Source organism: Polypterus senegalus, chromosome 6 (assembly GCF_016835505.1).
Source record: "Polypterus senegalus isolate Bchr_013 chromosome 6, ASM1683550v1, whole genome shotgun sequence".
Classification (NCBI taxonomy): Eukaryota; Metazoa; Chordata; class Cladistia; order Polypteriformes; family Polypteridae; genus Polypterus; species Polypterus senegalus.
The window spans coordinates 148,993,479-149,015,340 of NC_053159.1; the positions used below are offsets into that span (position 1 = coordinate 148,993,479).

Genomic DNA, 21,862 nt, shown 5'->3' on the forward strand with positions numbered 1-21,862 from the left:
TTGTGCTGAAAACAGATGGGAAGTATAAATATTAGTTTGTCATTGGCAAAAAAAAGGATATCTTACTATTGACTGTTAGGGTACTCAGGTGGAAGCATAAAATGAGTGCTTGTGAAGCAAAACAATTAAAGCAAATGGAAAGGGTAAAACAGAAACTTAGATCAAACTAACAAATATAGGGTGTGACTTGTAGAGCAGTCTCTGAATCCAAAAAATGACCAAGAAGACAAAGCGGAGAAAAGAAAGTTTCATTATACATAAAGAGCAGCACAACAGGATGATATTGTCAAAGACAGAATCAATGGGCAACTCTCAGAATGGGAGGAGAACCTTTATTTTGTGCGTAGATAAGACAATGACAAAATTTACAGTTGCTAATTAGTTTCTTAAATACACAGTTAATTGCAGATATATGTGACTAACTTTTGTTGTCCTTGTGAGCTAATGATAAATGAGGCTGGGAGGCCTAAATATTTCTGCCCTGCTAGCGGCAGTATTTATCAGGCTTAGTCTTTTACATGCCAGCCGAGCTGAGCACTGGGCAAAATAGGTCATAGACTAAAGCATCAATGAAATGCTTGCTTATAGAAAAATTATACACAGCTTTTTTTCTATGGACAAATAACAAATATTACCTTAAGCAACAGATTCAGGTAAGTCTGCATTAGCATAAGAATATTCTAGCTACAGAGCAACACAACCAAAATCAGGAAGGGAACTGAATATAGTCATTACATTGATGATAGAGGGCAAAAAAAGCTTGCTTAGGACATTTAGAAATGCAGTAGCGTAACAAGTTAATAATAACAAAGGCTATTAAAACAACAGCTACTGCTTTTAATGAGGCTGGCCTAAAAGAAAGGAGATCAGTAAACCAGTCAGTATTTAGGCTCCTGCAATAGGCCCGAACAGGTGTGAAAAGACTGATCTTTACTGCAGTCCATCACTCATAGAATTTACATGGGATGGAGGAACACCTAACATGAGCAGGAGGTGGAGTGGGGCCTGCATGAACAGTCATATCAGGTAGCACATAGACCAAGCAACACACTTCACAGGAGTCCATAGGCAGCCACATCTAATCACGATGACCACAAACAGTACTGTTAATGCCCAGGGTTTGCTGGCTAGAACTGCTAAAATTCAAACAACAGAGAATTTAAAAAACCCCACACAAAGGTTAGAATGTATTGTTCTGAGTTTCACCTACAGCAATAAAAGTGGAAGATCAGTTCATAAAACAGAATTCAGGCGGCACTAAGAGGTGAAATAGTAAACTGGCTTGGTATGATTAGTAAAGTACTGATCTTTCAAAAGTACAACAAAACAGGCAAATAACAAGGCCTAATGGGCCTGCCTGAGTGGGATCGTGGCTAATCCACTTACACACAAGTACTTTCAGAAAATTTCTAGATCACCTTCCTCCAAAAAATCATCTTTTTCAAATCCTTACCTCTCTTCCTCTCACCAAGTGAGCTCTTGCCAATCACTGACATTCAAAAGCAGTGTAGAAGGCCTGCAGCCATTACCTCAAAACTCTCTCTAGCCGTTTACAGAAGGCTGAATTCAAAGACAGCCTTAAAATCAAAGTGAAAAAATTATGCGGCAGGCTAGTCCATTTTGCAGAAATTTCATTGCAGCAAGTCCAAATCGTACACGAGGACTCTTATCTAATCTCGTCTTTCAACCTGTCCATCACCATTGCAAATAAGAAAGGGCTCAGAACTGATCCCTGATGTAATCCCACATCCACATTGAATGCATCCGTCACTCCTACTGCAGTTTTTACCACTGTCACACTTCCCTCATACATATCCTGTACAATACTTACATACTTCTCTCTCATTTCCGACTTCCTTATACAATACCACAACTCCTCTTGAGACACCCTGTCATATGCTTTGTCCAGGTCCACAAAGACACAATGCAACTTCTTCTGGAAGTTCAGCAAGTCCAAATCGTACTCAGTAGTTTGCATGTGCTTGTATGCATGTTTGACAACGTCGGGGCATGCTCCTAATGAGACGACGGATTGTGTCCTGAGGGATCTCCTCCCAGATCTGGACCAGGGCATCACTGAGCTCTTGGACAATCTGAGGTGCAACCTGATGGCGTCGGATGGATCAAAACATAATGTCCCAGAGGTGTTCTATTGGATTTAAGTCAGGCGAGCGTAGGGGCCAGTTAATGGTATCAATTCCTTCATCCACCAGGAACTGCCTGCATAATGTTGCCACATCAGGCCGGGCATTGTCGTGCACCAGGAAGAACCCAGGACCAACTGATCCAGCATAGGATCTGACAATGGGTCCAAGGATTTCATCCTGATACCTATTGGCAGTCAAGGTGCTGTTGTCTAGCCTGTAGAGGTGTGTGCGTCCCTCAATGGATATTCCTCCCCAGACTATCACTGACCCACCACCAAACCGGTCATGCTGAACGATGTTACAGGCAGCATAATGTTTACCACAGCTTCTCCAGACCCTTTACATCTGTTACATGTACTCAGGGTGAACCTGCTCTCATCTGTGAAAAGTACAGGGTGCCAGTCATGGACCTGCCAATTCTGGTATTCTATGGTAAATGCCAATGAAGCTCCATGGTGCCGGGCAGTGATCACAGGATTAACTAGAGGACGTCGGGCCCCCAGACATTCACACCAGTCATTTTGTAGGGCTCTGTCAGTGCTCATCCTGTTCCTCCTTGCCCAAAGGAGCAGATACCAGTCCTGTTGATGGGTTTAAGGACCTTCTACGGCCTTGACCAGCTCTCCTAGTGTAACTGCCTGTCTCCTAGAATCTCCTCCATTCACTTGAGACTGTGCTGGGATACACAGCAAATCTTCTGGCAAAAAGCGTTCCTTTAATTTTTTTGAGTAGTATACACAGTATATATACACATATAATAAATTAGGAATGTTTAAAAAGTTTCCTCACTTTTTTTAATTCTATTTATTAAGAATTTCAAAAACAAAGTAGGCCCTATATCACTTTTCTACATAGTCACCTTCATTTGTAATGCAATTTTCCCAGTGTCATACCAAGTTTTTAATACCCATTTACAACTACTCCTGCCTTCACCGTTTCCAATAAAAATATAAAAGTGCGGAAACTTTTTGAACATCCCTCGTGCTATTATATTATATTATCATATTAAAGGGCATTATTTATTTTCATAAGAAAATATAATTGTGTATAATATTTTGCCTAATATATGTTTCTCCTCTTTAGTTTCTGCTCTTTCTCCTGTCTGATGTTAATTTGAAAAATATTTTTGTTTTTAATCTCAGCTCCTGAATGCTACCCAAGTGGATATCAGATCCTAAGGAATCCTTACCGTAGTGTCACCTTTGATTCACTTGAACTTCAGAAGACTGCAATCCAAGAATTAGTTTGTGACCACTCACTGTCATCAGGGTGGTATCGTTTCATGATCAACAATAAGCCAGCAGAGATGCCAACTGAATGCATCGAGGTAAGCAAATAAAGAAGAACAAAAAGCGCATGAAAAATGTATGGTCCATCTGTAAGACAGATTTGTGTTTTTTTATTGTCTGGATCAAAAAGCAAATGTTGATTAAAAAGGAACAAATATAAATAAAACATCTAATTTAGTGCTAGTGACAAGAAATATGCACAGAATAAATGTTCTTGATCAACTCAAGTTCATTATGACATCTTGTGGTTACCTATGTTCAGATTTAAAACTAAATGCAGATTTGTGTTAAGGAGTGGTAGAAGCAATGTATAGAAGAGATAAAGGACAAGAGGGAGGGGGAGAGAGTGGAGGGGTTTGTAAAGAAAGAGTAAATCAGTTTTCACACTCATAGTCCATTTGCTTTGTTCTGAATTCTGGTGTGGTTCATTACTTTGTTTGAATTTCCAGTTAGGTTGGTTGTATTTCACACTGCAGATTTTCAAATGAACTAAACATATCTATAAACACCCTGTGGGTGGGTCATTGACTTCTTTCATTTTGTCAGATGCATTTTTACCTGGGGGAAAAAAGCAAAACATTGTGGGTCAAAACAGTTGTATTTGTGCAGTATGGCATTTTCCACAATTATCTGGATTATTAACCAAGCACAGCTCTTCAGCCAAACACCTATTATTGAACAAACACAAGACTACGAGCGTATGAAAGAAGTTTTCTTAAGAACATACGCTGATGTACTTCAGTTTTATTACAGCCAATGTTTTAAGTGAGTTTTGTTTAACTGCATGATGTAGCATATTTTCTCTTTGGAAGCCACCATATGAACATCACCTCAGTTTAGTTTATCTGAACTCACAGCTACTGTCTTCATTCTTGCAAATATGCAGATAATGATCATTTTGGAATGCTTGATTATTATTTACTATATATGTCAAAGTTAGAGTGCACATTAAGAGGACAACTCACCTGTGTGCATTACTTTTTTAGTTTAAATTTACAGTGTTTGGTGATTGGTGTTATAGGGCACTGCTATTCGTTTCTTGCTATCTCTGTATGTGTTTTGATCCGCATGATCAGGAGAAAATATACACCTTTTCTTTCTTTTTTTTTAACATGGTTAACTGCTGTCCAATCACACGCTCAAGACAGTGAGCCTAAATCAGCCAGGGCTGCTCTGATTGGATGAATAATTGAGTGAGTCATTTAATGCAAATTGTGTTAACATTTGTACCAATGTGCATATTTAGTTTTATCGTTTTTAACATTCCCTGTTTAACCTTCGACTCATTATGCTGTGAGTGAGCTTTCCGAATTACTGCCAGAAAACACTTAGCATGATTACCATAGCATGCAAAGCTTCACTTATAATGCACAGGATTTCATGTAGTTAGATAGGACAGATCACATTCATACCTCACACAAATCACTCCAAGATTCACTTGGTACAATACAATACAATACAGTTTATTTTTGTATAGCCCAAAATCAAACAGGAAGTGCCGCAATGGGCTTTAACAGGCCCTGCCTTTTGACAGCCCCCCAGCCTTGACTCTCTGAGAAGACAAGGAAAAACTCCCAATAAAAACCTTGTAGGAAAAAATGGAAGAAACCTCGGGAAAGGCAGTTCAAAGAGAGACCCCTTTCCAGGTAGGTTGGCCGTGCAGTGGGTGTCAAAAGTAGGGGGTCAATACAATACAATATACACAACAGAACAATTCCTTAAGACACCATAATAATAAAAATTTTAGAAGTACGGTTTAACAGTAGATGATATGACATAATTAGGTTTGGATATTTTTAGAGTCCTGGAGACCTCATCCATCTAGCTGCCTCCCCATTTGGCCATGCCACGGCTGAAACGTTGCTCCGATGAAAGGACCCCTCTTTCCCATGATTCCTGTGATCCTCCATCAGGGATGACTTTACCATAGGCAGGCAAACAACTTGGCAGGTGGGCCGTGGCACCAATGGCCACATTTGGGTACCGAGAAAAGAAACAGAATAGGTGAGGGTTAGTATTCAAATATAATTATCATGTTACTTATGTTATAGTGCTAATGACTAACAACAGAGATGCATTATGTACAGTTAATCAGCAGCTCTAGTCAGGAAATGCTAAACTGAAGTAGTGAGTCTTCAGCCGGGATTTAAAGGCTGAGACTGAAGGGGCATCTCTTATGGAAGCAGTACTTGGTACTACTCTGAGACCTTCCTTTCTAAAGGGTCTCAGTATAGTTGTTATGGTCTGCACCAGAGTGTGATTAGAGCATTAGAACACTCTAGACGAGAACAGGCCATTCAGCCCAAGAAAGCTTGCTAGTCCTATCCACTGATTTCTTCCAAGAAAAGATCAAGTCAAGTTTTGAAAGTCCCTAACGTCTTACTGTCTACCACACTACTTGGTAACTTATTCCAAGTATCTTTCGTTCTTTGTGTAAAGAAAAAAAAAATGTCTGTGTGAAATTTACCCTTAACAAGTTTCCAACTGTGTCTACCTGTTCTTGCTGTGTTCATATCCACCAGAGTTAGAGTTAAAAAAAAAAACATACCTAATAAACTAGGCGTGTAAACATCTCATGTAGATGAAGCTCTCAGTTAGTGTTTCCACCTCTGAAATGTCATGCAACATATGTGTCTTTTACATGTCTTTCATGTGTGTTGTCCCTCCTCCCTGAGTGCTAACTGTTCACTGTCTCTGGAGTCACCAGTGTCTGAGTAATGACAGTCCAGCTCAGTTGAGGTAGCCTTTCATCCTTCAAGGTTTCGGTGATTGAGTTATACTACTTCAGCCAATCTTCATTTTAGCTGATAGCTCTCCTAGTTCTTTACTTGTTCATGCTGATGGCCAAATCTTAGCCAAACAACAATTGCATCATTAGCATTTGTCAGCACAGTTGGACAATCTAATTTACCCTCACCTGTCCTAGTGACTGTTTACTGTCCCAGATACAGATATTTTTTTATACAGCCAGTCATATCAGTCTAGTGACAGCTTACATAAATTAATGTTCTTTCTGTCTACTGTTTCTCATTGGTTATTAGTTATTGTCGGTGCTGCTCTCAGAACAATTTAGTCAGCTGACATGACTATGATTTCATATCTGGCCAGGTTGTTTTATTTCTGAAGTTTCCGTGTTCTTCTCACAATTGCATAGCTCTTCCAGCAGGAATTATTAGGATAATGAAGCTGGTGTGAATATGGATATAATTAAATCTTCCCATGACCAGTATGGAACGGGAGTGGGGCTGTGCCTTCCATTTTTGTCTGCTCTGTCATCTTATGTTCAGGAAAGGTTTATGATATTAGGTTTTCTTTTATTTTTTAAATGGCATAGAAAGGATTTGAGCATGTTTTTCATTGCCGTTTTGAACAACATTGTAGTACTTTGGCATAATCTGAATTCTGATCTTATCTACCAATGACCATCCATGTATATTGTAAGTATGCATAAGGATGCTACCAATCTTTGTAATATTTGTGTATGACATATTCCCTCTATAACCTCATAATTCACTTTCCTTTAGAATTCTGTGCTTTTTTCCCAATCCAGTAAAACTTCACTTAAAACTGTACTTATTCTGCACATCTTAAATCAGCTAGCCTTTGAAGAATCCATTATTTGTCACTTTCTGTTTATCTGCATTACATGAATAGAGCTTATTAAGTGGCAGTTTGTAAGAATTAGTACTGATAGGTTCTTTGTTCCTTTTTTGAGTATAACGTAGTAATGAATGGCAAATTATTAATTTGGCCCATTATTCATTCGGTTTTCAAAATGTTATAAATATAGACTAGCACTGATTACCACTACACATTACTATTTAACATAAACAAGTCTGATTAATTGAATACATAAATTAAAATTTAAGTACTAATACCATTTAAAAGAAATAGTAGCCGTCTATATTATTACTAGGACACTGATAAATTGCTAATATTTGGTGGGCTGTTGGCTACAAATGTACCAAACTACTGTATATAATGGATTTTAAAATCTGGATTATGCCATTTAATATACAGTACCTAGGATACAAATGCACAATGCATAAAGTAGTAAACTGATACAGTATGTTGGCTCTTGTAAGACTGTTAAGGAAATACATAATCTATCCTTTGAAGCTCATCTGTATCCCAATTTTATTCCAGCAACGGCCAAAGATAAGAAGGCAATTTCTTTTTCACCTGGCTCAAGTTATTACATGCTGCTGGAAACATGACATAACAAGTGCCAGTTTGTCATAATTTAGATCTAGCAGGTCCCAAATAGCTTTAAAAGTTCAAAATTTACTTTAAAGTCTCAAAATATCAAAAATGCCTAAAAAGAGGGAGAAACCTTGAAAAACTCTGTCTTGTAAAAACAAACCAAATCAAAAACGTTTACAAATTTATAACAAAAAAAAGTTGCCTAAGAGACAATCTAAAGGTGGACAAGTCCCAATACACACATCTAAAACACAATTCAAGAACCAGACTAAAATAATCAAGCAAAAAAATAAATAAAAAACATGATAAATAATATATGCAAAAAGAACATTTTCACAACTTCATTTTTGATCTCCCTTTTTCCTGGTGTTGAATACCCAGAGGGAAGGTTCAGGAGCGGTGATGGCAGGGAGGCCCCCACATCTTGGGAAACATTTAGAGACCATTACTTTACACTGTAAAAAAATGTTACATTTAAGGTAAACAACTGGCAGTCTATGGTACAACTTTATAGTAAAATAACTGTTATTTCTTTATAACACATTACAATAGAAGTCAACATTTAATGTAACCATAACCTGAAATTCAAGCACTGTAATAAATATGTCTATCATTAAACTATTAGAAAATGTCAGGATCAAACACCAGTACACAGTTTGCATCAGTAAAGTAACAACAACCAATAGTAAAGGTGTTTTTTTTTTTAAAAATATACTTTATTTACATATATGTTTGGGTAATCCTCTTTAATAAAACCCCAGTGTGCGTCCAGGTGTCCGTGTGTGTGTGTCTTCTGGTGAAGTGCGCATGCGCGGGCCGCGCCACACATCGCACCGTGCACCGCCCATGCGCTCGGCACCGTGGACACACACACACTGGAAGCTGGGCACACAGTGAATGGCCTTGCCACAGCCGCGCATGATAAGAAATAAAGGACACCATTGCTGGGGAGAGTGCTGATTGGGTAGTCGTGGCTGCACACAAAAAATCCGTTGCTGGAAAAACGCCACACATTAAATAATCAGCTGCACGCCCCCACAGATTAAAATACTTGCTGGAGAACTGCACAGTACTTGCTGGGGAGACGCCACAGGCACGATTATAAGCTACACGCCACACATTAAATCAGTTGCTGGGGACACTCTGCTGATTGCCCACTGTTGTGACAGAAAATTAAAGTGATATTACGGACATCAAAGCCAGTATTACTGTCAGAGAAAATTACAGGCATTTTACAGAAATACAAACCATTATTACTGCGAGAGAAAATTAATGACACACAATACAGTGATGCATATTACAGACGCATACAAGCCAGTATTACTGTAGGAGAAAATATTATGGACGTATCTACTAACAACACGCCACCCAAAAAAAAAGGACACTTCAAGTAGAACAAAAGACACGGACAATCAAATCCTATATAAGCAACAACTCCTGGAAGAACGGTCAGCTCAACAAGTAAACATCAACAAAAGTAAGGCTGAAAGACAAAGAAAAATACGAGCAAATAGATTGATTGAAGAAAAAGAAAATGACCGTCAGAAAAACTCTAAAAGAGAAAGACTCAGAAGAGCAAACCTTAGAAAAAGTTGGCATTTACTTGCCAGAACCAGTATTCAGCCACAGTCAGTTATATGTTGCATTATCAAGAGTTAGAAGTTTTCCAGATGTTGTCAAGGTTGTAGAGATTCCTGAACAAGGCAAACTGTTGCCAAACTCAGACAGAATATTTACAAGAAATGTTGTCTATAATGCCGTTGTTTGGAAGAATTTCATGAGGTAAAAAAATAGAAAATTTTACCTAAATATCTTCTTCAGACATTGTGTCTTACACGCAAGTTTTACACTAAGGCAATATTAATTATACTTACTGTATTGTCATATACGTTTCTATTTTATTTTTATTATTATTTTACTTTAGGCTTCTTGCAAAAATATTTTTGACAAAAAAAATTAAGACAAGAAACAGAATGAGGTGAAGGTCCCTTGCCATTTAATATAGACTGGTCCTACTAATGTTTATGCACTACTGTTCTAGCGCCCGTTATTGTAACGGGCTTAACGTCTAGTATACATATAAAGCACAGTCTAGTAGTCTTACAGTCTATACCAATCTTCAAATTCAAATACAAATGACTGTATTCAGCTACAGTCTGATACAGTCTTTCTCTATACATTACCTACAACACCTTATTTACATATACAAGGGTTATTTGTATATAAAAAACACAATCTTTACAATCTTACATGCCATATTAAGTGTTTTGTCAATAATCTTCATTAATTTTCCATTACATTCAATACAGCGTTCCATATTCTATTACTATTTACAAGTTAATGCTGTCTCGACTTGGTCTCCATCTCTGATAGTAAAGGTGTTGTATTACTTAATTATATACATTGAAAAAATTTCAGTGTTTAAAGAAGTTATGGCACATTGTCTGGTGGAGAAGTAAAGTTTGCTTTTGTGGTGTATGGTGTCCTACACGTGTGCCAGCTTATCAAATACAACCCACCATAAACCAGCTTCCATAACCTTAAAATAATCTTCATCTTGCAGGCAAAAATAAGTCTGCAAACTTTAAGTTTTTTTTCCCTGCTGTGCAAAGGTATGCAGTTTACCATTAACAATATGACAAAAGGGGGCGTTCTCTTATGCAGATATCATAACTTCAGTATTACTGAAACAATGCTTTACCGTTTTATATTTTACAGTTTTTCACTTTCGCTATTTAAGAGTTTTACGCTGTAAATTTAACAGCAATCTTTTCAGTGCAACCATAATGTATCATTAAATGGTATGTAGGATATTTTGAAGGTACAAAAATATCGATTTTGCAGAACTTGGCTGTAAAAAATAATGAAATGTGTTGTTTAAGATATACAGGTAATTTCCAGTAGAATATAAGGTAACTTTCCTTTTTTTCAGAAAAGGCATTTTACTTTCATCATTCACAGTATTTTTATCGTTAAACAGTGTACACCTTAAAACACATATATATATATAAATCAAATACATTTGAATTAAGTTCCTCTGGAATTTTGAGAATTTTTTGTCCTGCTTTTTCCTTTCTTGTAGAATAGCCCTTTTTTATCAGATTCCGGGTTTGATAGGATTTAGGAAGTAAGGAATTCATTAATGTAGTCAAGATTCTTTATCCCTCACCTTCTGCAATTGTATTTATATTCATAAGGGTAGCAGGCAAAGCTGTCCTTTATCCCCTTTAATTTTAAAAATTTGTATTGAGTCCCTTAATCATTGCCCTTCATAAATTACATCTTATCACTCCCATTAGTATAGTTATGATCCTGTATGAATATATTATTTTGCGCAGACTTAATACAGTTTTAACTCAATGGACAGGTCTCTAGTCCATCACAGGGAGTACTCTCACTCTCACACATATGTACATAAACACACCAACACACACACATACACACCATATTTATACACAGTGACAATTTGCATTTGACAATTAACATAAGTGAAATTTAAAAAAATAAAATAAAAAATACATCTTTTTGTAATAAAAAATAATGTTTTGCTTAAGCAGCTTGGCAGAATCAACTTGCTTATGCACAGGTTTCTGTGCATGGCCAGCTGCCAGCCTGAAACAGCTTGTGACAATGAGTTCCTGCTCATACACATAGTCTGCTGGTGTTTTATTTACTCGTATTGGGGATCTGTTTGTTGTCAATAATGGCTATCGAAGGTGAAAAATAGGAAAATATTCAAAATATATAAATTGGTATAACATCTGTCAAGGTAAAAGTTAAACACTTGAATTTGCAAAGAATGTTTTTATGTTTCAGGATAGATGAGTTCCAAGATTCGCCAGTGGAAGATTTTGAAATTTCAAAACATTGTACAGTAGGATCTGTTCAAAATATCTCAGTGAATATTGAAATGCGGTGATAAATTTCTTTGAATAAGTGTGCCACATTTCAGCAAAAAACAGTTACACTGCTTATTGTAGTTGGTGCTTTTCACATTATGTACAAATGCACCTAAAAATGAGTAACTGCTGCTTGCTTTGTGGGAAACTGGGTGGTGACAGGTAAATCAGAAGGTCTGACTCTCTAACGTTTTAGTTTTTGTCCCTGTGGTTGGGCTATGGTCCTCGTGGCTGTCCAGGCACAGTCTTTATTTATCTATTTTCTTAATACAGGTTAAATCTCATTATGGTAAATACCAAAGTACTGTATTTGTCACAGCATAGTATCAGCTATATAAAAGACATGGATATACACAATCCCACTCACACAACCTTTACAAAGTGGGAAGGACCTGGAGTCCCTGGAAAAACTTACTCTGACATGGGGATAACATGCAGACTCCGAAGAAGTAGTTACCAGTGCAGATATCAAACCCTGGAGGTGTTAGGCAGACACGCGAATCACTGCACCAGTGTATTGCCCAAGCTTTGTAATAAAACACTTACATTTGGGCACGAGTAGTTGAATGAGTACATGAATTATACAGTACAAGTGCATTTGCAACATAAGCTTTGTTTAGATTTTTGTAAAAAGTCACCTTGCTGATTGCCTGAAGTATCAAGAAGGCTGTTTGCAAGTTCATCAAATTCAAATGTTGTCTTTGACTTTGATTTATAAGCCTTCGATTTGGCCTAGCTGCACAGAAATAAATCACAACTTGCTAAATGTAGACATGAAGACACAAACCTTCAACCTTCAGAACATTGTGTATTGCTTTTGAATCCGAGAATGAAGTATGGGCTCAAAATGTAGCGACTCTCCCTTGTGGATGGAAAGCACTGCAGTGTTAGGTTTTCTCATTTTTTGTGATCAGTTTTTTATTGGAAATATTCAATACCAAAATTAATGTGGCAATAACAATAATGAACTGAGAAGAAAATCCCAACTCCTCCCCACCCAGACCTCTTCGCTCCTCCCCGAAATTACTGGAGCAAACAGTGTTCAAGGTACATGGTGCTTGCTGACTGTCACCTTAACATTGTTACCTTACACTTATAATGTAGTCCTTTATAATTCATGCAGCTGTGCTACAGTAATTAACACATCTTATGTTATCAAATAATGTAACTTGCTTAAATACTTTGTAAAATATTTTATGAAAAGCACAATATCTTCAAGTAAGGTTTCCTTGAACCAGAAAATGTTACTGAAAAGATTGTCTCTTTACGTTTTATTCATGGACTGAAGACTTAAGCCGATGCCACATTACACAACTTTTCTTCAGAGGGGATATCAAATCTGACAACTGTGGTTGCTGATCTTGTCATTGAGTATGTCAGATTGCACTACTATGATGACTTTATAGCACAATTTCCCATTTCCAACATACTAAGAGTTTGCCCTTTTTCTAACAGTCAATAACATGCTGTCTTGATGGAGCTAGTGCTTCTTTGAAGGCCTCATAGGTATTGCAAGTTCAGCTGCAGTCTCTTTTCCTTTTTTCTTGTTTTCCATTCTGTTGGAGTATGTAAAACACGTACAATCAAACAAAGAAGCCTCTCTTTTGTCAAGTTCAAAACACCAGTGTTCTTTATTTCTTATTGCAGCATTACATTTTTTTTTACAGTTTATTTTTTGTATAGCCCAAAATCACAGGCCCTGCCTTTTGACAGCCCCTTAGCCTTGACTTTTTGAGAAGACAAGGAAAAACTCCCAATAAAAAATAATTAGGTTTGGATATTTTTAGAGTCCTGGAGACCTCATCCATCTAGCTGCCTCCCCATTTGGCCATGCCACGGCTGAAACGTTGCTCCGATGAAAGGACCCTCTTTCCCATGATTCCTGTGATCCTCCATCAGGGATGACTTTACCATAGGCAGGCAAACAACTTGGCAGGTGGGCCGTGGCACCAATTGCCACATTTGGGTACCGAGAAAAGAAACAGAATAGGTGAGGGTTAGTATTCAAATATAATTATCATGTTACTTATGTTATAGTGCTAATGACTAACAACAGAGATGCAGTATGTACAGTTAATCAGCAGCTCTAGTCAGGATATGCTAAACTGAAGTAGTGAGTCTTCAGCCGGGATTTAAAGGCTGAGACTGAAGGGGCATCTCTTATGGAAGCAGGAAGACCATTCCACAGTTTAGGGGCCCTGTAACTAAAAGCTCGACCTCCCACTGTTATTTTATTAATCCTTGGAATCCTAAGCAGACCGGCATCTTGAGATCTTAATGTGCGCTCAGGTTTGTAAGTCATGATAAGTTCAGACAAGTAAGCCGGACCTTGGCCATTTAATGCTTTATATGTTAAAAGGAGGATTTTGAAATCTGCCCTGAACTTAACTGGGAGCCAGTGTAAAGATTTAAGAACTGGGGTTATGTGTTCATATTTTCTTGTTCTTGTAATAATTCTTGCAACGGCATTTTGGATTAACTGGAGGCTGTATAGAGAACAGTTTGAACAGCCAGTGAACACCGCATTGCAGTAGTCAATCCTACTAGAGATAAATGCATGAATTAATTTCTCACAATCCTGTTTATTTAGAAAGCGCCTTAATTTCCTAACATTTTAAGATGGAAAAAACATGTTTTGGACGACTTTGTAATATGCGCTTTAAATGACATGCTAGAGTCAAAGATAACTCCTAGATTGCGGGCTGATTCAGTAAAATTAATTGGGATTCCAACTGAGTTAAATGACGACAAAATATTGTTGTGATCAGCGTCATTCCCTCCAACAATTAACATCTCTGTTTTATCTGTATTTAAAGACAAGTATTTCTCATTCATCCATTCCTTTAATTCACTAACACAACTAATTAAAGACAACATCGGAGAAACTTCATTTGATTTAAATGAAAGGTATAACTGGGTGTCATCTGCATACGAGTGAAAATTAACATTATGTTTCCTAATGAGAGATCCCAGTGGAAGCATGTAAAGTGAAAACAGTAAAGGTCCCAGTACTGAGCCCTGCGGGACACCATATTGAACTTCTGTGTATAATGATGGAGTACTGTCTGCACATTTCTGTACATACTGGAATCGATTTAATAAATAAGAACTGAACCAAGCGAGCACGGGGCCTGTAAGCCCAACATCGTTTTCTAGCCTGTGCGGTAAAATAGAATGGTCAATGGTGTCAAATGCTGCACTTAAGTCCAACAACATTATATGTATTATAATTCCAAGTGTCAGTTCTTAAATGCACACAAGCCCACCAGTAAGCAAAAATAAACCTATTGCTATATTCCATTGTTTTCTTTCTTGGTCACAAGCTTTATGTACAGAGCATCCAAATGTATTTTGAATGTATATTATGTTACCTTTTCTTATTTTAATCAATAAAAAATTGACAACAAAATAAAAATCAAAAATCTTAATTTGTTGGCCTCATTCATGGACTGGTTGGATTGAGTCAATGGATGTGTCAAACTACATGACAATCACAGGAATGCACTGCAACTGCATTTAACTCATCAAGATCATGTAAATGAAATCTGAGACTGAATTCATGTAGATGAAATCTGAGACTGAAAGAGAAAAAAGACAAAATTTAAAAATAAAATTAGGCAATAATAATTAACATAGAATAAAAGCAAGGTGCAATGGCCAGGGAGGACAGAAAAGAAACAAAAAAAAACAACTCCAGACAACTGGAGAAAAAAAACAAAATCTACAGGGGTTCCGAGGGCATGAGACCGTCCAGCCACCTCTAAACTTTCTACCTAACATAAATGACCTCAATCAGTCCTCATGGTTTTCAGGGTTGACATGGATAAAGTTAATGATGATGGTCATGTTGACCTCTGACCTTCAATCCATCAATGTAGGGACAGCATGGTGCTTTGATCAGGTGGTGGTGGCGTAGATCGCCACCTCAGAAAACTGGAAAAAGAATAGCAGAAAAAGTAGGGGTTAGTAAGGATTGCTAAGCCACCAGGAATGATAATCTATAAATATAATTCACTAAGGCAAGACACCCATGGAAAGGCAAGACACCCATGGAAAACATGCCGGAAGGGGCGTGGATTCACTAAGCTGCCGACAAGTAAGACACCTATGGCGCACGCAGGGAGGAGCCACGCCCACCAACTCCAAGACCATTGGATACGACGACAACTCGCAGAGCCACGCCCACGAATTCGGACGCGACGACACAGAAAGAACAGCGTCATTTATATTCGTCTGTCGTGGAGGCCTCATGTACTTCCGAGCCACCTTGACTGTTCATAGAGGCATGTTTTCTCGCGAGGTGAGTCGCCATATGCAGCGTGTGAAACGGTTTGCGAGGGGTATCCCATGGAATCCTTAAAACAATCCTTTACAACTGAGGTTAAAACACAATGAAGTAAGCAGTCTTTAAAAACCGACTTTTCGGTTATGACGCACAACCTCATGCACCATAGCAAACTAATTTACATGCTACATACAGCAATTTGCATCTGCGATAAACATGCATCTTCTTCACTAACGGACAATTAATTATATGTTGCTCTCTCCAGAGTTCCATCTTTTCATTCACTTTCTGTTGTATCCTCAAACCCTCCCTTTTTAGACAACTGTGTCTTTCCAGAAGTGTTCAACCATCAATAAATAATTATGCGGCGTTTGTTATGCCGCGGGATCACTATTGTGTTGTATTTTGCTCTCTCCAGAGTTCCATCTTTTCATTCCTTTACTGTCGTATTCTCACACCAACCCGTTTTAGACAACCGTGTCTTTCCAGAAGTGTTTAGCATTCAATAAATAATTATGCATGAGACTGAGCGAGTGTCTAGGTGTGGGTAAGCCGTTGAACCCCATTCAGGCTGCAAACCATGGAATTCCCACTAAGTGCGACTCATATGCTCCCACTGTTTTCGTCCCTACCCTTTGTACACACCCCTCCCACCTCGCTACTACCGTGGTCGGGTGTCTTGGTGGATTATATATAGACAAGTAGCCAAAACCGCACAGAGCAATGAAACGTCTACGTGAGTCACAGGTGCTTAAGTGACGAGTTGGAGGTGGGCACACGAGCGGGCAGTGCATACTGAACGAGAAATCAGCAGACTAGCATGACGGAGGAAGCTGAATGGACGACCTTCTCTCCTCCCGTTCCACACTCCGCGACTGAGTGCCATGCACCCCCATCCCTCCGTCTGGCAGGAGAAGGCGTGAACGTGGTCCGCCAGTTTTCAGTCACGGACGATTGTGTGTTGGTTCGTTCCGTGCATTGTTACAATGTTGCTTTTCTTGCTGATTTATTACATTACTGATTTTTCAAATGTTAATTTTCTCCCTGTGCTTAAAAATCATTAAAAAACCGGCCTGATTATGCGGCGTATAGTACGCCGCTGGTTGGCTAGTGATAATTAAATGCATAAGAAATGACAAAGCCATGTTAAAATAATGAGTTTTTAACAGTTTTTTTTAAATGCTCCACTGTATTAGCCTGATGAATTTCTATCAGTAAGCTATCCCAGATTTTAGGTGCATAATAGCAGAAGTCTGCCTCACCACTTTTTTCAAGTTTAGCTCCTGGAATTATAAGCAGACACTCATTTGAAGATCTAAGGTTATGATTTGGAGTGTAAGGTGACAGGCATTCCAAGATATAGGATTAAGCGAGATTATTTAAGGCTTTGTAAACCCTAAGCAGTATATTAAAGTCAAATGACACAGGTAACCAGTGCAGTGACTGGAACTGGAGAGATGTGCTCGGCTTTACTTTTCCTAGTTAAGATTCTAGCAGCTGCATTCTGCACTCGTTGCAACCGATTGATGTCTTTTTTAGGTAGTCCTGAGAGGAGTACGTTACAGTAATCTAGCTGACTGAAAACAAAAGCGTGAACTAATTTCTCAGCATCTTGCAAAGTTATAAGAGGTCTAACATTTGCTATATTTCTTAAGTGAAAAAATGCTGTCCTAGTGATGATTAATATGTGATTTAAAATTCAGGTCAGAGTCAATAATTACCCCTATATTCTTTACCTCTGTCTTTACTTTTAATCCTAATGGATCAAGTTTATTTCTTATACCCTCATTATATCCATTTTTGCCAGTCACTAAAATTTTTGTTTTCTCCTTATTTAGTTTGATAAAATTACTATTCATCCATTTAGAGATACAAATAAGACATTGTGTCAGTGATCCAAGAGAGTAGAGGTCATCAGGCGCTATTGATAAATACAGTTGTGTGTCATTTTTGATAAAGCATCAATTATACTATTTTTCTGCAGCAACATACTAAAAACCTTTTAATATGCCTGCTAATTAATTAAGAATAACCTTTGAATATTTATGTCAAGTTCCCAAAAGCAGTACTGTACAACTTTTTTTTTTTTTTTACACTTGGGCCCCTACTTACATTTTGCAAGGATCCAGTCATTTATTTTTTTACTTTCTTAATAAATTTGACATTACAGGGTAGACATGAGTCAAAGCAATGAGTCCATTTGTCCACTGATAGGCACTGGCTCACCAACCCAGATAAGCCTAACACAGATGCTTTTAAGGCATGAAAGGAAAATGGATTACCTGGAAAACAATTGCATGAACATGTGGAAGTCAAGCAAATTCCAAAAATACAATGACTGGACTGGAACTTGAATGTACATACACAGAGCTTTGCTATAGTATAGCTATCCACTGTGGCAGCACTGTGCCACCTCACAATCTAAATTAGCCTCCTGTGACCTGAGGATGATGCTCTCAAGTTGTTCTCAAATCCAGAATAATACTAAACAGCACAAACTACCCCCAAAAAAGTTTATTACACAAATAAAAATATAACAGAAGGGTCACAGAAAATAGGGAGAATGGAAAATCTAAAATAAGCACATAAGAACAATTCCTTACTCTTGGGACTTTCTTCACTGGTCACGTGCAATCTTCGCTAGATTGGGTAGTTTGTCACTTGAAAAATTTCCTTTTTCTGTTTCCTGCTCTTTTTTCCACCTTTCTCCCTGGCCCTATTGTCTACTGCCAGTAGAGCTCTTGATATACAGTAACCTCTTGAGTGAAAGACAAGTTGTGGATCCTGGTGGAAAATCTAAAACTCCCCCAATGTGCAGTCCTGAGCTTCAACTCTTCCAATACTCCTCAAATATATTGAAATTGAGTTCCCTGATGGCAAATTCCAGACTAGGACCTCCTATAGAACAAGTTGTTTACAACTTACACTGATGCCTCTTTAATGTTTAATTTTGTGTCATTGCCTGTCTCCACTGGGTATTATTGATCTATTTGAACCAACATGGCAATATACAGCAAGTTGCTGATGTCAGTGCACCCTCTGCCAGGGCCTTCCATGGCCCTGCTCCTGTTCCGAAACTGTACCCTAGCCTAACGGGGCTCTCCTCCACAACCTTTTTTACAAAAAATTGCAGGTCTATGTATTTTCTTAAATCAAGGTTAACTGTCAACTCAGATAGAAATACTTGCATTAGGGGTCATCGCTGCATCAGAAAGTTATACAAACTGTAAATGAGATGCATAAATGGTAGGTTACCACATGCAGTTCTGTCAAAATCAGAATTACAGTCATTTTTTATACTGAAGCTTTGAAGCAGTAGAAATATCATTGAAGTCTATTATTTATTTTATTTAAAGTATTTATTGAGTGATTAATTACTCAGTTGGGACCGCAATCAGAGGGCACTGTAGAATTTTTTATTAATAATATTTGCCTAACATGAAGCAGGGGATTGTAATTATTTGGCCAGTAAGGGTTCTTTTTCCATTTATAGAAATACTAATATTAATGACCTTCTGTCATTTTCAGTCTCTCCAGTTTATAAATTTTAATGATTTTGAGGTATTTAAATTTTAACATGTGTTCTCTTGCATGTTGCAAATATATTGATGAATCTCTTTCCTCTGGAAAGGGTGGTGTCCTTGCTGATATTTCCGGATCTAACTTTCCAGCCAGTGAAAATGTTGTTCTTAGTATAAAACCTTTAAAATGTTTAATGCTTAAAATTGTGTTTCCGTAGTTAGAATTGCTAAATTTACTGACCCCGTGGCTTTTCTCAGTCCCATTTCCTCTGCCTTGATCTTGTGTGGTGACCTTAATTTCTAGGTTGACAATCCAAATTGCAACTATACAGTGAATTGTTCTGGCATTCTTAAGTGTTTCACCTCTCACAGCAGGTTACATTTTCTACACACAAGAAAGGTCTGTTTTGCCATAGTAGGGTCTTTGGGTGAACGTATGCTTCCCTTTAAATGTAGACCTGACCAAAAATGTCCCCATATTTCTGGTATAGCCCTGAAATGTTATTCTACCTTTTTTATCTATTTACTCAGGCAATAAGATATTGTACCAGAGCAAGCCAAAGACAAAGTTAAATATTTATTCATTCATACATTAAATTAAGAGTTGCATTTGTATCCAAATAAAAGCAAATTTAAAAAATGTGAGTGTGACAAAAATATCAGCTATACCCAAATGCTGGTTACCAGGTGGCTCTCTGTTTTATATTCAGGTCTGGCTTGGTCTTTGTCATGCATGACCTTTTAGGCAGCAATTTCTTGACCTTCTCTTCCAAGAGAGAGCGAGATTATGACTTTGCAGGCCTCAGTTATCCATCTCTCTATGTTCTTGACACACCTCTTGCAAGAATGAGAGTGTGTGGTTTCCATTGATTCAGCTCACCACCTGTCTATACCATGCTTTGTTGTAGTTTCAGACAAGCAAGACAATAAAAGGTTATACATGTAATTAAGTTGTAAACTCAAATGTGCTTATTGTCCAGAGTCATAAATTTACTTATCCCATCCATTTCGAGCTTTCTGGGCCTACAAAATGTATAGTGTCCCTTAATGTATAGAACTTCTATAAACAGCAAGTTCATATATAGTACAAAAGACAGAATACTTAAATGCGTATTTGATTTGCAGTCCTCTCTAAAATGCCTTAGATAAATAACAAAAACTATCTTAATAAGTAATATTTGCTAAATATATAAAATAACACGTGGACCGACATGCACATGCTTGTTGAACGTCTGGATGTTGTTTGTGATTGATATGGCCTGGAAATTAAACAATTGGCCCTTTCACTCAGGTGAGCAAGCATAACATTAAAAGTTACCTGTGTAAAGGAGAAATGTAATCTCTGTCTGTGGTGACAAAGTTCAGGTTGTGCTTAATCTCTTGTGTGGTTAATCCATCAACAGCATCTCTTCCATATGGTCTGAAGTTTTTAGATGTTTCATTCCCAAAAGTGCTGTGTCAAGTAGAACACACCTCTGTATATGTGTAATTGTTTCCAAATAGGCTTAACTATCTCTTGTAATAAAAAGAAAAAAACAGAGATAAAGATTTAGGGATCCACCCTGTATATATTGCAAGGAAAACAAACAAATTAGCGAGTAATCTCAAAAGACTGAGTCCAAAAAAGAAGTGAATGGGGAGGAAAGATGCGGGGCTTTTATAGGTGGTATGCAGGAAGAGGCCGGTTCATGGAAAAGTGCTGGAAGTGAGTGAGTAGGAGGGTGTGGTCTGGATAAGAAGTTGATACTAGTTTAGCTGCGCTTCCCTTTGGATGATCTTCAGTAGAGGAAAAAAGAGATTAGTGCATTACATCAACCACCAAGCTGACATCTTACCCTCAGTTAAGCACTTTACTGCCTCCTATGTGCACGTGGGTGACACTCATCCATTTATTTTATTTTTTTTTCTTTTACAAATAGTCTTTTTTAATGAATTCAGGCATTCTCATACCCATTGTTAACTGTTTATTTTTCCTACTGTTCACCTTTGGAACCCTTCCCTTGACATCATTCGTTTGGCCATCTTCAGCTTGCCTAGCATATACCTTTCTTTTGTTCATTTCTTAAACTCCTATTTCTAAATAAGTGCAGGAGATGTCACATCTGTTGTTTTTACACTTGTCTTTCTTTAACACTTTCTTTTCTTGTTCTCACACATCTCTCCTCTCCTCTCTGGTCTGTGTTTGCACATTTTCTCCTTCTAGCCTGAGTTTGCATGTTCCTCAGGAATCATCTTCTGTCCCCCCAAAACCCTTGGCTACAGTCCTCCAACTGACCACTCAAATTAATGTAAGCCTCTCTCACTGCATTAATCTACAGTTGAGCTAAGTGTAGTACTACTAATTACACTACCCAGACAATGCCAAAAGGGGCAGGGGTCTGCTAATTGTATATACTGACAGCTCTAACCTACAATAAGGTGGGCTACAATTAGATAACATGTTGTATTACACTGATCTGCGCCAATATCCTCCCAAGTAAAAAAAAATGGTATACTTTTTAGATTTAGGTGGGCTGAA

The 21,862-nt window shown here is 37.8% G+C and overlaps 1 protein-coding gene across 1 annotated transcript in view; it reads left to right on the forward strand.

Annotated features, from left to right (window-relative positions):
• The window catches only part of si:ch211-246m6.5 (von Willebrand factor D and EGF domain-containing protein), a 387,263-nt gene that overhangs the window by 105,074 nt on the left and 260,327 nt on the right, over positions 1 to 21,862 (forward strand). The window contains exon 2 of the mRNA XM_039757371.1: positions 3,290 to 3,474. Coding sequence (XP_039613305.1) covers positions 3,290 to 3,474 — 185 coding nt within the window. The remainder of the gene's footprint in view (positions 1 to 3,289; positions 3,475 to 21,862) is intronic.